At 40.1% G+C, this 17,568-nt stretch overlaps 1 protein-coding gene across 1 annotated transcript in view; it reads left to right on the top strand.

Moving 5' to 3' along the window:
* Positions 1–17,568, top strand: part of CTNNA2 (catenin alpha 2) — a 1,031,201-nt gene that overhangs the window by 770,853 nt on the left and 242,780 nt on the right. The window contains exon 7 of the mRNA XM_089922913.1: positions 2,239–2,319. Coding sequence (XP_089779039.1) covers positions 2,239–2,319 — 81 coding nt within the window. The remainder of the gene's footprint in view (positions 1–2,238; positions 2,320–17,568) is intronic.

The following is a 17,568-nucleotide window of genomic DNA, read 5'->3' as shown; positions in this document are numbered from 1 at the left end:
TCCTGAGTTCTTTGATGACCCCTTACATTTTATACCTGAGGCAAGTGTCTCACTCCTCTCACCCTGGTCCTAGGTCTTCTGTCATCCTCACGGTCTCCTTTGTAAACGGAGATAATGATATGTCGCTGGCAGGATGCAATGAGCCCTGCCTGACACAGTATTTATTCAGTAATTATTTTGTGTATTCACACTGTCTTGACTTGTTTTACATTGGAAAGTTCAGTGATCCAGTCTGCTTCTCTCACAGTCACATTTTAAAACAAACTCACAATTGTTCATTTTTCAAGGTAAGTTTTTAATTACTCTCCTATATGGAAAGGGCTTGAGAAATCTATGGTTCCAGAATGATTGTGGTCCAGACCCCCGTAAAAGTGCCCGTATTCTGAAGGCAGACGTCCTATTCGCGAGGAGGAAACCAAAGAGAAGAGAAACAGCTCTGGCTGCTAAGCTGGTGTCACACCTGACTATGGAGAGCCAGGGCGCTGCAGTTACACTTACTATGTGACAGCAGTCCTCGGAAAATTAAGCAGCACATCGTTCTTCTCCATACACTTTTGTTTCCTTTTAGCTAATTGCATGCTGATATTTCAAAGTTGTAAATGTGGCTCACTTTATTTTAAGCTCTTTCTACTTACAGAACTTCAGAGTGTACATCTGAGCGGGTCAGCATTTGAGTTTAGGGAGTGGAAAAATGGTGATGGGGATTTGTAGGTTTTAAATGATTAAAAATATGCACATATGACCTGGCTTTGGCTTTTTCATGAAAAATCCTATAGGATTACACATCGGCCATTCATTCAAGAAAAATTGATTAATTAAGCAAGTTGTAGAAAAGAGTGACTGCTTTAAATCTAGGTATGTGTAAATCAGCTGTGTACGTATCAGCCTTATGCTGATTTTGCCATTGGAAGAGAACATTTAGAAATCTGTCCGATGTCAATTTCTATGGATCCTCGCAACACATTATCCCATGAGGCACAATTTATGACCTGGGATCTCATTTCAATATATACGCAAATTACTACAGAGACCTACTTGGCTTTACAGAGTCTGAGTATGGAACAAGAATTGGCCTGCCACTAGGACCATAAATAAATAGATCTGTAGGGTGTTTGACTAACGTTTAGATAATTTAATAGATTTGACAAAGATTCTGAGAACAATTTTCTCTTCAGAGGAAGATAATGCCATCCATAAAGTTATGTAGAGCTTTTTATCCATGGGAATCTTGTTGCTGTTGTGTTTTTAAAAAGATAATGGAGGTTCTGTTTGGTTTGGTTTTAATTGTGTTACTACAGCAATGAAAAAATAGAAGAACAAAAGGGAAAACAGAAACTAGTCAAACTTCCAAACTTCCACTGAATAATTTATCAAGATTATTATTATTATTATCTTTTGCCTTTGCCTCTGCTTGTTACAGTCATAAGGGAAATTTTCCTCGTGACCTCAAGCTGTGGGTTCCTTATTATCATGTTTAGCATTCCACTGCATGGCAGAACAAAGATTAAAACACTATGTTTTCTAGTAAAACATCTCTTTTGATTTTGATACAGAAGTTACAAAAAGGCTTGTGATATATTGGTATAAAATTCTGAATTCTGATCGTTTACCTTAACTTTCTTTTCTAATTTAGTTTTTATCTCAGTCATATTCTATTCAGAAGTGAGCTTACATAATAGAAAAACACAAAACATTTGTGTTTGAAGGCAATAACAAAACATCCTTGTGTTTACTTAATTGCTGAATGTCTGGAGAAGGGAAGAAAACATAGATTTGCATGGAGTTGAATATGGACATACGTGTAACCATCTTGAGAATGTATTGATTTCATCATTTTTTACTACAGAGAAAATCAACTTTAGAGACCAAGTTGTATTAGCTGTGTATTGAAGAGAACCTTTTTTTTTTTTTTTTTTGTGGTATGCGGGCCTCTAACTGTCGCGGCCTCTCCCATTGTGGCGGAGCACAGGCTCCGGACACGCAGGCTCAGCAGCGATGGCCCACGGGCCCAGCCGCTCCGCGGCATGTGGGATCTTCCCAGACCGGGGCATGAACCCGTGTCCCCTGCATCGGCAGGCGGACTCTCAACCACTGCGCCACCAGGGAAGCCCGAAGAGAATCATTTTTAAAAAATGGCTTGAACTCTACAACTCAAGTGTGTTTCTGAATTTTTTTAACCTTTAATGTCACTAACATTGAATTTTTCTAAATCGGAAATTATTTCTCTTTTCTTAATAGACTGGAAGAAAAGAAAAAGGAGATCCTCTAAACATTGCAATTGATAAGATGACCAAGAAAACAAGGGATCTAAGGAGACAGGTACTGTTTTTGTTTTTATTTTAGGTTCATGGTACTTAGCGGTGGTTTACTGAGAATGTCCTTTTTCAGGGTGCTGTGTGAGAGCTGATGTTCAGCTCGCTATTCTTTATAACATCCACATATACACAGAAACTTCTCATCAACAACTTAGAGTCTGCTGAACAGAGAGATGTGACAGGTGCAAAGGGTGTGGTGACGAAAATAATCCCTGAGGTGAGGGAAGGTGGGGGAGAGCCCTCTCACTGGCCAGACACAATCTTCCCAGGTGGAGAGGTGATGCATTCTCTGCCTTCTTCATCTGGTTTTCAGTTTTTCAGACCCAGGTGTGTAAAGAACCAGCCTCTGATTTCTTCTGGGTCTTAAACTCCCAAGGCAATCAGTGAATAAACAAGAATGCCAATGGTTAATGAGAAACACAACTCTTAATCTGATGGGCTAATTAAGATCTCTGACCCAGTGTATTTCCTCGAGGATATAAATCTAGGGGAAAATTTGCTTATCAGATGGTTGTTTGGGAAGCAGGGAACCAAAGCAAGGAAAGACAGTTGGATGATTTAAATGGCTAATGGCATCATTTGTCTGAAGGGTCCATGTTGGGGGAGGGGTGAGAAATCTCTAGTCAGGGCCCCTTTTCATCTTGAAAGTGCTACATGAACACTAGTACATGTCGTCTATAAGACAGTAAGTCTTATTTTATATGTTGCCGTGGTGAGCTTCACTGTCTTCTGTCTCTTCTCTAGAAGAGACAATACCATCCGTTAAGTTCCCAAAGAATTCCTTCATGATTTCTGCCTGAGAGGCATCCTGTCTCCTGCTCGTAGCTTTTGCATATGTCCATCTCATTAAGTGTTGATTGTGTTGGTCATCTGGAACCAACCACAGCCCTGGGGTAACACCTGCTTTACTTTCTCCATCTGGAAAAGCTGGACTGGCAGGGATGCATCTTCTAACACTCAGTCCTGCAGTTTGTCAAGTACAGACAAGATTAGCAAGGTGCCTGGGCAAGAATAGCCAAGGAGCATCTTAAAAAATGTTTGAATGAGAGGAAAACACCACTTCAAATCACTGCTGGGGAGCTTCTGAGCTCTCTTCAGGATGTCACCAGAAGGTATAGACACGCTTGAGCTAATGTCCTCTAGAAGATACCACAATTAGTTCTGGGATATGAAGACTCTAGTTTGCCCAGCTAACAAGCCCTTTTGGGGAAAGCATTTTCTTTTTATTTTACCTTGAAAAAGGGAGAATAAAACATTGCATTCTTAGGCATTATTAGGTAACACCCAAAGAGCTGTATGGCCAGGTCTGCTTCTCCTTGCCCTCTTAGACAATCTTTCCATACAAAGCCCCCATATGATATGAAATGATACTGCTAGTAGGAATTGGGATTGGGGTTGGTGGAAAGCAGTGAATCAGGTGTCTGGAGCTCAGGGTTTTACTTCTAGCTCTGCCACTAAACTGGCTGTACGACTGTGGATCCTTCATCTCTTGGTCTCCTTCTCCTATTTGTAAAAGTAAGAAGCCAAACTGGGTCTGTAAGCTATTTTTGAATGAGTCCATTTATTTTCCCTGCCAGAGGTCCTAATGCCAGATAACTGCTGGTTTTAAAAGCAGTGGGAGGGCATCAGGCATCTCCTCTAAGGTTTGCCTTTGGCTAGATTGTCAACAGGCAAAATCCATGAAACGAGCCTTCCCTCCCCCTCTAGGTCTTAGTAGAGACCATTCTTTTACATTCAGGAGCCAATACCCTTAAGTTCTCTGCACTTGTGGACCTATCATTGGAATTTTTTTCTCTCATTAGGAAGGAATGGATAAAGTAGTTTTCACCTTGGTGTTACAATTATCAATAAAGTGTCGACTCTTTTAGCTGCGGACAGTGGTGAAATTTGAAGGTGGATTCATCGTGGAATTGTAAAGCTTTGGTGACAAGATCCTTGGGGAGTTTCTTTTAGGGTGGCAGTAGAAGGAATATGTCATCCCCTAAAATCATTCCATGTATAAGATTTTTTTTTTTCTGCTCACCTTTCCCAAAGATTGAGAGGAATAAGGGTAAAAGAAAGTTGTTTTATGATATTCAGATCCAACAGTTATGGCATAATTTCACACCACATCCCTGAATTTGGTTCAAACATCTTTCTCTTCCCCAGTATGCCTTTCTAGAACTAAGATGGTCCTCATCTGTCCGTTCCATCCCTATCTATATGTTGGAATATTTTAATCTGTTTTTTTTCCATTTCTTCTGTTTCCCCATGTACACCTGTACGGGTACAAAAGCTGCTCTGAGCTAAACAGAAGCTACCTAGCTAGCATTTCTGCAGATGGAACATGCAAGGAGTCTGATTAGCTTGGCTCAGGTGGATCTTCAGTTTGAGTTAGGTAGCTAGTTCATTGGATTAAAAAAGTTTTATCTGAGTTTCTGATAGCAGCTATGTGGTGGCCCAGTGAACGCTAGTGGTTCAAATAAATGAAAACTGAAACACTTTCTGTTCCTTCAATTACAGACAGGCCTTTGTTAGAAAACATTCAAAATGAAAACCCTCAGCTATCTGGCTCCACTTCCCCGTACACCTATATTTCTTTATACAATATTTAGAGAAATTAAGTCACATAGGGAAAAAAGCCGAAATCAAAGAAAAATATTTCTAATGACTTTCATAAGTTCCCACTCTTTCCACTTTCTCCCTCTTCCTCATAGCCCTAAGGTTGGGCAGTGTTCTTCAGAAGGTGACCCTGGAGTCTTGCAAAGCTGTAGTCACCAAATTAAAAAATAAAGTCAATTATGATTATTATTTTGAACTTGCCTAATGAAAGTGGAGTTAAATTTGTAAACACGTGAAAAAAAATCAAGTAATTGAATAAAAAGGATTTCTGTTTAAGTAGAATTTTGAACTAAGTAGAAGTCCATTTTTTTCAGGCAGTATGTCCCAAGGAACTGGGGAGTCATAAATTGTGAAAAAGTTTGCAGGAACCCAAGGGCGTTATTTCAACTGATTGGCATGGATCCATCTTGCCAATTAAACCCATGAGAGTGGGCAGTGGTAGAACAGAATCCTTTTAAGAATATTTTGTTTGGAATTAAAAATGGATTTAGGGGAACATCACTGCCAGCTTTAAGCATTATGTTTTAATTTTAGAGCTGTGGGCACAGTATGCCCCATGTCTGAGCTACTGTCACTGCAGTGATTCTGGAATCAGCCCATTATAAGAAAAAAAGCTTTTGGCCGAGTCTCTGCCTGAGCACCTAGTAGCCCACGCAGTCTATCCATCCCTTAGAGAGGGCCCAGTTGGTGTCTGCCAGCTGTTCCTTGATGTCCTCCTTCTATGTACCACCTGTGAACTATTCTAGGCATGGTCTCGATTTTCCTTAAGCTTACAGTGACGCTGGTTTATCCTGATTATTATTTTGGTCCTTGTATTACTCTTTTTTCCTCTCCCGTTGCGGAGCACAGGCTCCAGACGCGCAGGCTCAGCGGCCATGGCCCACGGGCCCAGCCGCTCCGTGGCATGTGGGATCTTCCCGGACCGGGGCACGAACCCATGTCCCCTGCATCTGCAGGCGGACTCTCAACCACTGCGCCACCAGGGAAGTCCAGTATTAGTCCTTTTTTCCCCCCAAGTTGATAAGCAAATCAGGACCCAGATGTTTTCCTATGAGAAGCTAATAAATAGTAATCATAACATGTTAGTGTGTTGCTAAACTTAGCAACTCTCTCTCATTCCCCAAACCAATCAATGGACTAATTCTTATTCCTTCAGCCTTAATAGCCATCATAATAATTCCAGCAATGAGATTCAGTGTGTCAACTTGACAAAAGTGTCAATTTTGCTATCACAGTCAAAACAGTTTCAAAAGACAACCAAACCATGTATAGAATGCTTTTACATCGGGATGCATACTTAATAGAATGGATTATATAACAAAGGATTACAAACAAACAAGCAAAACATGCCACTGGGTGGCACATTAAAGGTTGATTTACCAAGATCCTGCCTCCACATAGGACTACAGAAAAAGCTTCCAAGATTAGTAAGAAATAATTACAGCTGAAGATTCCTCAGCTGTCCCCTTTGTGACCCAATTCGGTATGTAAGAACTGTGGCTAAAGGTGGGTAGTCATCAGCGAGACCTTGTCAAATCACTATCCACAAAATGTAAACTAAAAAATAGCTGACATATATTGAGTCCTTACAATGTGCCAGGCACTGTTCTAAGTTCTCTCTACAAATGGACCCCATTTAATCCTCATGCCAGCTCTGTGAGATAGAAAATATTGTTACCATGTCCATTTTACAGATGGGGACATGAAGCCAAGTAATGCACCCACAGCCGTGCAAAGTATGGATTCATGGAGGTCCCAGTCCAGGCAGTCCGGCTGTGGGGTCTTGGCTCATAATCATTCCCCACCCTGCCAATCCATAGACCCAATGGATACAGTTGGGTCACCCATATACTAATCTCCTTTGGGGGAGGCAGTTGGGGAAGAAGGAGGGTTCATGTAATATATAGAGGTGCTTTGTGGTTTTCAACAGCACCTTACCACCATGGGGTTGGGGATGGGTGACATGTATGTACTTCAGACAGAAAAAATGTCTGTGGTGCATGTCAAAAATAAGGTTCTTGTTTATGGTAGGATATCATCTCTCAGGCCTCCAGCTGTTATGGTTTACTGGAACCTTCTTTTAAAAAGTGCCATTATGTTTAGGTAGCTGGCTTCTCAAAGCATGAATTATAGACTTTCCAAAACATTTACAGAAAAAAGGGAAGTTTAAAGCATTCAATTCTTTTTCTCACATCTGCTGATGGGGCCAATTATTTTTAGACTCATTGTAAGGAAACATTTTTAAATCATTTATTTCCAGACTTGAAGCTGCTTTCCTCATAAGGATATGAAGCTATCTATATGGCTACAATTTAAAAATTATGAAATAAAATATTGATTTCCTCCAAATGTTAAGGTTTGTGTTCTTCACATTGAAAACCTGTGTCAGAGCTAACAATCCTGGTCAGATTACCCCTAGGTCAGATTGCAGTGCTGCTGTAGAAATGTAGAGACCAGAAAATGATCATACAGCAATTGGGGTTTAAAATACAGACCATAAGCAACTCTGGGACAGCTGAACACAAATGTCATCAGAAACACCAAAATCAGAATCAAAAAGGCAGAAGAAGAAGAGCATAGGTAGAAGAGAGCTCAAGAGCACTCTGAAAGGCGATCTTTGGACAAGCCCCCTGATCACAGTTGTGTATTCAAGCTACCTCTACCTTAGGAAATTCCTGTTACAGCAGTCCCGAACGTCAGGCCACCACATATTTATTTATCTCCTGGAAAACACTCATTAGGCCAAATTCAAGGGACATGATTTTATCCTTGCCAATAGTTCTTAAAATATCACTCTTTCCTTTCCAAGCTCTTTCCTTACAAAGACACTATTCAAATCATGGAGTAGTTTAATTGATTCCTGTGAGCCAGCATGTGGTCGATGGTTCACACATGAACACAAGCTTGTGGAGGATGCCAAGCTTGACCTCTCTCTCACTAGTGAGTCTAGATCACAGAAGGAGTCCAGTAGCTTGATCAATATTGATTAATCAAATAACACGCCGTACTGAGCAGAGGGCTCTGTGTATGAACAGGAAACCGCCAGCCCCAGAAGTCAAGGAAAAGTGGGATGGGGAAGGATACATAGCAATGTCTGAGTCTCAAGAGAATGTCTGAGACATACAAGAGAATGTCTGAGACATTCAAGAGAATGTCTGCTTTTGGTCCTGTCTCTGACACCTCCTGTCCTAGGCAATGAGAATGCCACGTAGAATCTTGATCCTGACACTGGAAGATCCAATATAGGATTATAAAAAAATTCTATCATATTTTCCAGGATGAAACTCCTAAGCAGGAAAATTTGGAAGATTTTCAAAGATGATGATTCAAACAGCAAGGATTTTTTTTTTTTGAATGTCCTTTCAGCTTACCCAAACATTTCAGAACATCCATCCAAAGTGCAGTCATTTAGTTCAGCTGATTCCACCTCCTATCCGTGTTTCGAGTGCATTCCTTCCTCTCCACTGCCATTGGCACTGCTTAATTGCTTTTCACAAAAAGGATGGTCACAGCCTCATAACCAGTGCCTTGATCCCAGGCTCCCTGCGTTCGGCACACTGTAGCTCCAGCAGTCTCTTAGACCAGTATTAGCACATCTTCATGACTTTGCACTTGATGTTACTTCTACCTGGAATGACCCCTTCCACTCCTTTTAATTTTTTTCTTCCAGGAAAATTAACAATTTTTCCAAATGCCCTCCCTCCTTCCTTTTTTTTTTCCTTTTAGGAAAATTCACAATTTTTCCTACAAGGCTTAGCTTAAATGTCACCTTATCATCACAACTTTATCCAATTTTTATAAACAGGGAATCCCACTACTCGGCATATACCCTGAGAAAACCAAAATTCAAAAAGAGTCATCTACCAAAATGTTCATTGCAACTCTATTTACAATAGCCTGGAGATGGAAACAATCTAAGTGCCCATCATCGGATGAATGGATAAAGAAGATGTGGCACATATATACAATGGAATATTACTCAGCCATAAAAAGAAATGAAATTGAGCTATTTGTAATGAGGTAGATAGACCTAGAGTCTGTCATACAGAGTGAAGTAAGTCAGAAAGAGAAAGACAAATACCATATGCTAACACATATATATGGAATTTAAGAAAAAAAAATGTCATGAAGAACCTAGGGGTAAGACAGGAATAAAGACACAGACCTACTGGAGAACGGACTTGAGGATATGGGGAGGGGGGAGGGTGAGCAGTGACAGAGCGCGAGAGAGGCATGGACATATATACACTACCAAAAGTAAGGTAGATAGCTAGTGGGAAGCAGCCGCATAGCACAGGGATATCAGCTCTGTGCTTTGTGATCGCCTGGAGGGGTGGGATGGGGAGGGTGGGAGGGAGGGAGACACAAGAGGGAGGAGATATGGGAACATGTGTATATGTATGGCTGATTCACTTTGTTGTAAAGCAGAAACTAACACACCATTGTAAAGCAATTATACACCAATAAAGATGTTAAAAAAAATAAAAAACAGGGTTTATTCAGTAGGCTCCTAAAGCATTTTAAAATAGCTTTATTATGACACTCTTTGCAGTCGATTTAAGTTGTTTATGTGCTTTTGCTTGTGCCCGTGTCCTGATATTCTTTGTTTCCTCAAGGCATATCTTAGTGCCCCAAATAAAGTAAGCTGCTACCACACACGTGTTGAAAGGATGAAGAATCCTCTGTATGCAGCTATCCTACCCCAAAATATCCCAATCATCAACTTCCCTCTGTTCTAAACTCTCATGTCTTTGCTTCTGTTGTTTTAAGAACAAGATTTGTTAGCTTAAAAAGTCCATTTTTACTGTGATAATAACAACTTTTTCCATCTTAAGAGAGAGCTTCTATGCTTTAACCCAGACATCTCCTGCTGCTGGGCTGGCTTTAGAAAAGTCAGCTCAAGAACCTGTCAAAATGCAGATACAAGTATCCCCCACTTTCTGAAAGTCCATTTTATGCCATTTTGCTTTTATGAAATACCTACATTAGTTCTTGTTTTTGCTAACTGAAAGAAATCTGGAGGATTTTTGCTTTTACAAAAGAAAAAAAAAAAGGTGAAACGCAAAAATCTGTCCAGTATTTTGCAGCCAGCTCTTATACAGGCCGTGGGCACCGCGAATAGCAAGAGTGGCGCCACCAAGCCCCTTCTCCGGGAACTACACTCAGCATTCAGCTGCCATAGCTTTGAACTGTGTTTATAAGCATCTGTGTTTTATCTTGATTTATTTTGTGAATCCATTGGCAAGATGCATCATAAGGTAGTTGCTTCTTCGGTTTACAGCATTTCGGCTTACAAAAGGTTTCATAGGAATGCTGTACTTTCAGATAGCGGGAGAAACCTGTATATGGCTCCATCTTGAGAGATTTCTGATTTCAGGTACAGACGGTGGTAACTTAAACTCTGTATCATGATAAGCTTTCTAGGTAATTGTGATGTTCTGGCAGGTTTGAATTCCACTGCCTTTGTTTCTGATGGTGGGAACTTTTAGATCTCATTACAGTCCTTTGGAAGATTTACTTGAGGATTCCGGAAGTCCTCCAAGTTCTCTCCAATCCATTTGGCATCTTCTAGACCTCACCACTTCACAGATACAATACTTGTTTTGAGGGAGGGAGGATCCAAGCTTGAGCCTCTTCTCCCCATGGGCCAAGATTAGAAATGGATGGTCTAATTGTTCACTGTGCTGTGTTGAAGGGCTTGGCAAGATCTGTGCTTTCTGGAGCAGGGCCAAGTGGAGGTGAAGGGGAATGAGGCAGTAGCCTACGGCACATAATTTTAGAGGGAACCAAAAAACTGAGTAATCAAGATAAATAATATTTTCTGCAGTATTTTAGAAAATTGAAATTAATGCAAAAAAATTCATGATGAGCATCTTATCAACATTGTAAATAAAGACAGGATCAGTAGCAAGGCAGTTCTGAGCTATACTGAAGCCTGAAGCAAAAGAAAAAAACAGCAATACTGATCCTGTTTTTATTTACAGCGTTGCTATTTTGTTTATGATGGTGACTCTCCTTAGTCTTGGCTCTGCTCCAGAGCTTCTATTTCTTAATGTCTTTACTGCACCTGCTATATGAGAGGGTTTACCCCCAAAGTCTCAATGTCACGCAGTTTTCTTTTTTCTCCTACATTAGTGGCAAAAGGGCTGACTTTTAAATTTTGTGATGAGATGACACCTTGGACTCCAGATTTGAAGACCTATTTGAATTGTGGTGTCTTTTAGGTTGTCTTGCTACAAATGCATTTCTTTCTGTTTATCACAGTGATAAGAGCTTTTTTATGGCACTCTGAAGTGCTTCAGAGAAAATGGAGAGCATTTTAATACTGCTGATTTGCTCTTTCAGGTCTACAGTAATTTCCTTACTGCCTCATTATAAGGCTTGGCTTAATTTACTCTACACATAATGTTTACTGATGCACATATGGTGCCACATTTCAGGAAACTGTACCCAGAACAGGTATTTTTGTCAGGCTGGAGCCTGGAAAATTTCCTTCATATACAGAAAAAAAAAGGTAAGAAATTTAATCATTTCAGCAAAGAATGTCCTCCAACTAGAGGGAGAAAAATCACACCCATCTTTAACTTCAGAAAGAAGGATACAGTCTCTCATTTCTTTTACTGGAGTATAGTTGCTTTACAATATTGTATTAGTTTATACTGTATGGCAAAGTGAATCAGCTATATGTATACATACATCCCCTTATGTTTGGACTTCTTTCTCATTTAGGTCACCACAGATCTTTGAGTAGAGTTCTCTGTGCTATACAGTAGTTTCTCATTACTTATCTATTTTATACACGGTATCAATTGTGTATATATGTCAATCCCAGTCTCCCAATTCATCCCGCACCCCCTTTCCCCCTTGGTATCCATATGTTTGTTCTCTACGTCTATGTCTCTATTTCTGCTTTGTAAATAAGGTCGTCTATACCAATTTTTTCAGATTCCACATATATGCGTTAATATACGATGGATACAGTCTGTTTAAATGCTTATTTTAAAAGCTGAATAATGATTATATGATTATATGTGTATAAAGATTTGCAGTTACCCCTAAAATCAGAGGGGGATAGGATAGGACTGGGGGAAAAGGAGAGGTAGGAAAAGAAAGGAATAATATCTTCTGAGCTTATTTCTCAACCAGCTTTGAAAAAAGAGAGATGGGTTCAGTGGTCATGGACTCATAAACTCTTAGAAGTAGAAGGGACCTCTAAGGTCTTTTCTCAGGGCAAAAGGTCTTTCTTCAGCATCCTTAATACCACCTGAAACAGCCTCTGCTTTAGATATGGGAGCTTATCCCTTTACCCAGCATCTGGTACCATTACTGGGCAATTTTAGTAGCAAGGAAATTGAGTTAAGATCAGTGATTTTGTAATTATCAACCATTGATGTTGGTTTTGTGCAGCAAAACTGATTTTTTTTTCTATTTTGTCTAAGTTTAAGGCCCAGATAAAAGCTTCAGTGAAGAACTCTATTTAGAGTTTCAAAGACCTACAAATAGTGATTATTATTGCATATGAATTCATGGCTTCACAACCACTTGGCTTGCCTTTCCGTAACTCTGAATGCTAAGAGTGGTTAGGCTTAGGAACTGAGCAGCTGCTTCTGTCTTGTCATTGAAAGCTGAAATAGCCAACTCTCTTAATCATCTGGTCCATTGTTCCTATTTGTATCTGGTTATGTATGAAGGTCAAAAAAGCAAAGCCGAAACCCACTGAAACTGTTGGACATTTGCTTAACAAGTGTCCATTCTCTCCTTGACACTTTATCTACAATCTGATTCTACAGTCTATTACTATCAAAAGATTTTATTTTTACAGAGTTGCATTTTGAAGCTGTGACAGTGAAATTACATTTATTACTGATATAAAGCTGGTAAGTTAGTGAACCCAAGTGGGAGGATTCTGAAACCTGTCCTTTTAATGACTGTAGTTGTTAAAGTTGATACACTTTTGTCTTAATTTATAGTTTTTATTAAACTTCCATTAATGGGAGGGCTATAAGGTAAATATCAATTAGTAATGTCTTGAGATCCTCAATAATAATCAAAATAATAGCTTTCCTCTTTAATATCATCATTTTTTTTTCTTCCTTAAATCATCCATACCTGTGGCCAGCCCTGTGCAAGACACTTCACCATGAATGAGATTTTGAAAATTATTTTCCTAATTAATCACAGGGGAGAAAAGTAAATGACTTTCATTTTAGCTGGGGTGCGGGATAGCTGATTAAATGCAAATCAAGAGACTAGCTGACCTGCCTGGTATATTCAGTAAGAAAGAGATGAATGGATTGTGCCCCAGTGTTCTAGGGTTAGAGAGGAACGATTTGCCTTGAGGGCTCTGGTGATAAGAGGAGATTTTCCATCTGATCCAACCATAAGTGCTTGTCAGAAGTTTGGGTGAATAACCAGTCTCAGTACCTCCTCTCTCATTCCACAATTTCTTGGTTTTTCATGAGTACGTCCATCCTGTTAACTCTTAAGGGCAGTACGTCTATACCTTTATTTGATCCCTTCAATTTCAGTGAAGATCAAGCTGCCTTTAAGTAGCTGCAGTCAGAGTTGCGGCTGCATGAAGGGGGTGACAGAGAAGTTGAAGAGCACCTTTGGTCAAGGCGAGCTGGGAGGTCCAGGCAGGCTAACATGGGAGAGGGAGGGCTCAGAGTCACAGGGGCAGGAAGAAGGCAGCAGTAATGAACCATGCCGACTGAGCAGATCTCCCTCAGCCCCTCCTTTGAAATCTGAAGGCTTAGATCAATGTGACCCTGAGGTTGTAGCCATAGATGCCATAATAACCAGGTGAAAGTAGATTACTTGTGACTTTCATTGTGTCTGTAAATTACCATAACAACCAGCTTGTCTGTTGCTCTTTGGGTGCATTCTCTGTGTATTTGTCCAGTCTGTGGAAGTACTCTCAATACGTTTGCCAAATTAGGAGGAAACATCAGGATTTGGAGTCCAGTCCAGGTCAGAACACCTACTGAGGTAATGAGCAGGCTGGGCAACCCAACCAGATATGCTCCTAGTTCACAGAATTTTTAGGAAAAGTCAACAACTCCTGCTTTTACAGCTAACCGTTCCTCTGTTCTTTGCCTCAAAGTGTCTGCTAGAAACGGAATTGCTTAGACACCATTGAAATCACCTATGTTTTCTAGCAGAGAGGGAGGCAAAGAGAATAAAAGTCAAGTAAAGCAGTCAGACTGGCCCCTTGGGGACTCTTGAGGCCATTTCTAGCCTCCTTATTTCTCTTCTTAAGCAGGTAACTGCTGGGTACTGCAGAGGCTCAGTTCTAAGTAAAGAGTGGGTGAATGGAGCTTGAAATAGCCAGGGATTTGCAGTACTAGTGAAGCAACAGGGTGACATGGACAGAGTGATAAGGTTGCAAGACTTAAAATCCATGGATGAAACCACATAAAACAGGTGCCTGCAAACCTGTGGCCCAAATCTGGCCTTCTGCCTGTTTAGGTAAAGAAGTTGTATTGTCAGTTTTTGTTCTATAATGGCAGAGTTGAGTAGTTGTGGTAGAGACCAACTGGCTGCAAAGACCAAATTATATATTGTCTGGCCTTTTATAGGAAAAGTAGGGCGACCCATGCTCTAGAAGTAAGAGTCTGCTTGAGATGAAACAGATATGGTGTAAGAGTCCAGATCTCCTGAAAAACTGAAAGACCTGAAGTCTGACTGTCTCCTGCCTTTCCCTTAAACGGTGATAACATCAGTCATGTTATAGGATTTCCGCAAACTTAGAAATGTGGAGTAATCATTAGGGCTCTGTCTGAAATGAAGCTCCCCTAGGGAAAAATTCAGCAGCTGTTGGAAACGCTGTGCAATAGTTAAAGACAGGAAGTGAAGAAGTATAGCATACGGTGGCAGAGCTCGGGAGAGAGAAGTTAGCTCAGAGGTACACGATTATCTATAACTGGATTAGAGCAGGGGCGCATGGGTGAAAGGCTTTCTCTTTTAGAAAATGGGATGGGCTCTTTGATGACCACAAATGGTCAGAAGTTTTAGAGGTTCATTTACAAGTGACATATGTACCAACAGTAAGTGCCCATCATCCATCCTCCCTTACCCAACAGCATCTTAACCCCCCAAGTTTCCCATCCTGCTCAAGTGAACTGAAGTGTCACTCATCTGATACCTGGAGTGGGAACTGGTAAGTTTTGGGTGGGATCCTCCCGGAGGCTCTTGTATTTACATTGGGGAGTCTTCTGAGACCCACAGGACTAGTGTTGTAATGTGGAATGGCCAGAAATATGGAAGTATGGGGGCCAGATGATTCTATCTGGTACAAATCCTGCCACACTGTGGCAGGTGTATAGAACTGACCCCACTAGAAAGAAATAGGGTTTTAGAGAGTTGTTCTCCTCTGTATCTTGCTCTTAATATACTTTTTATAGACTTCTATTGTTAGCCTTCTATAAAACCATCCATTCAATGATTATCTCTCTCAATTGCCAATGCAGGTGGTGCGGGGGGGGGGCATCAAATCTTTCTTTGAGCAATATTTCATAAAATTCCTAAGAGTCCTTGCTAGAGTTAACTTATCTGATACAACTCTTGACTCTCTCACATTGGATTCAAGCAGCTTATGCCCATTCAATACCAGTTAATCAATGGCAGATAATAAATACTCAGCATGAAATATCCAGCTATCTAAACTTAGATCCTCCTTTGTGGTAAGCAATGCCTGAGGGGATATAGTGCTGGGGGTAAATGGTTGACTAGGTGTAGGAGTGAAGGATGGAAAAAGAGATCATCTTTGTCCAATTGGGATTTGTGAATTTGAACAGCCAGATTCATAAACACATAGACCTTAAGTAAAATAGCACTATTCTTGGAACCAGAAGACCTGACTGGTATTTTCTGTGTAACTAGTGGACCCTCCCTTTCCTCGTCTATCAGGATATAGCAAAGAAAATGATGCTTGCCCTGCAAACCACATCTGTCACCCTTACCATGACATTGTAAATAAGGTCAAATGAAATAATGTCTAGGAAATTTCTCTGCAAGCTATAAAAGTGAGCATGCTCAGGATTAATATTAAGGGCAATAAGCAGCCAGAAACTGAGTAGAACTTCCAAATACACAGAATAATCGGTCTGCTTTTCAGTGTGGGTTAAGGGCTCTGAACAAGGTGTTATACTAGAAATATCTTTTCCACCTTCACCTATTCTACCTAAAATTCCACCCTTTTGAAATACCAAACCTTCCAGGCTAACAAACTGCATATTTGAAAGTATGTCTGTTCTGATGGAAAGGTGGAGGAATCCTGGGAGAACCTTTCTAAGTGAGGAAAAGTCTTTAGTAATATGATGTGAAGGAAATTAACAAATTTGGACTCTTTTAGGGTGTTCCCTAGGCCAGCCTCCAATACACTGAATAGGAGGAACTCATGCTTGCCTCTAAGCAGCGTTTATGAGGCCAGTCAAGTATATGTGGTTAAGTTGATCACTGTAGCTTTATTAGTAATTGGGAATTGAGGTAACAGAGGAATTTTTAGCAATGAGTGAGAATAGATGATTTGTCTTATTTTTCTTTGTGTCCCTGGTCAAACATAGTGCTTGGTACACCCAGAACTCTTCAAATGCTAGTAGAAGGAATGAATGAGTGAACACCAATTACTGAATAGAGGCAGTGGAATAAAGAAAGAGATAAAGCATATTTTTTCCTCTCTGTGAATTTCTTACTACTCTTATAATAAGGTCCCTGCCTCCTTTGAGCTAATTGCATTACTACCTACCCCATTTTATTTTTGTGCATTTACTCTTATTTGTTTTCTTTGGTCTAACATTTAAATCTCTTTAATACTAATGTGGCATTTGTGTAGATTTTTCTTTATGGATCCTTTTTTTCCCCCTGTGAGATCAGAAAAAGATGTTGAAATGCACAACTGAAGACAGATTATTAAGAGGCCTTTATTTACCTTTACAAGAATGAACAACTAGAATCAAGAATGTATGATGGGGAAGGGGTAGTTTCTTCAATAAATAGTTAGGAAAACTGGATATCCACATACAGAGGAATAAAATAGGACTCCTGTCTTACACCATATACAAAAATCAACTCAAAATTGATTAAAGACTTGAACATAAGACCTGAAACCATAAAATTCCTAGAAGAAAACATAGGGGATAAGCTCCTTGGAAGTGGTCTTTGCAATGAGTTTTTGGATTTGACACCAAAAGCAAAGGCAACAGAAGCAAAAACAAACAAACAAACAATCAAAAACAAATGGACTACATCAAACTAAAACCTTCTGTACAGCAAAGGAAACCATCAACAAAATGAAAAGGAAACTTATGGAATGGGAGAAAATATTTGCAAGTCATATATATGTTAAGGGGTTAATATCCAAAATATCCAAGGAACTCATACAACTCAACAGCAGGAAAAGAAACAATCCCATTAAAAATGGACAGAGAACCCAAGTAGTCATTTCTCCAAAGAGACATACAAATGGCCAACAGGTACATGTTCAACATAACTAATCATCAGGGGAATGCAAATCGAAACCACAATGAGGTATCATCTCATACCTGTTACGATGGCCAGAGATAACAAGTGTTGGTGAGGTGGTGGGGGTATAAGCTGGTGCAACCACTGTGGAAAACAGTATGGAGATTCCTCAAAAAGGTAAAAATAGAAC

This window comes from Delphinapterus leucas, chromosome 13, assembly GCF_059928025.1.
Source record: "Delphinapterus leucas isolate spDelLeu-1000000601 "Yukka" chromosome 13, BTC_Dleu_Yukka2, whole genome shotgun sequence".
Classification (NCBI taxonomy): Eukaryota; Metazoa; Chordata; class Mammalia; order Artiodactyla; family Monodontidae; genus Delphinapterus; species Delphinapterus leucas.
Note: the sequence above shows the minus strand (reverse complement) of the source record. Positions and strands in the feature narration are given on the sequence as shown.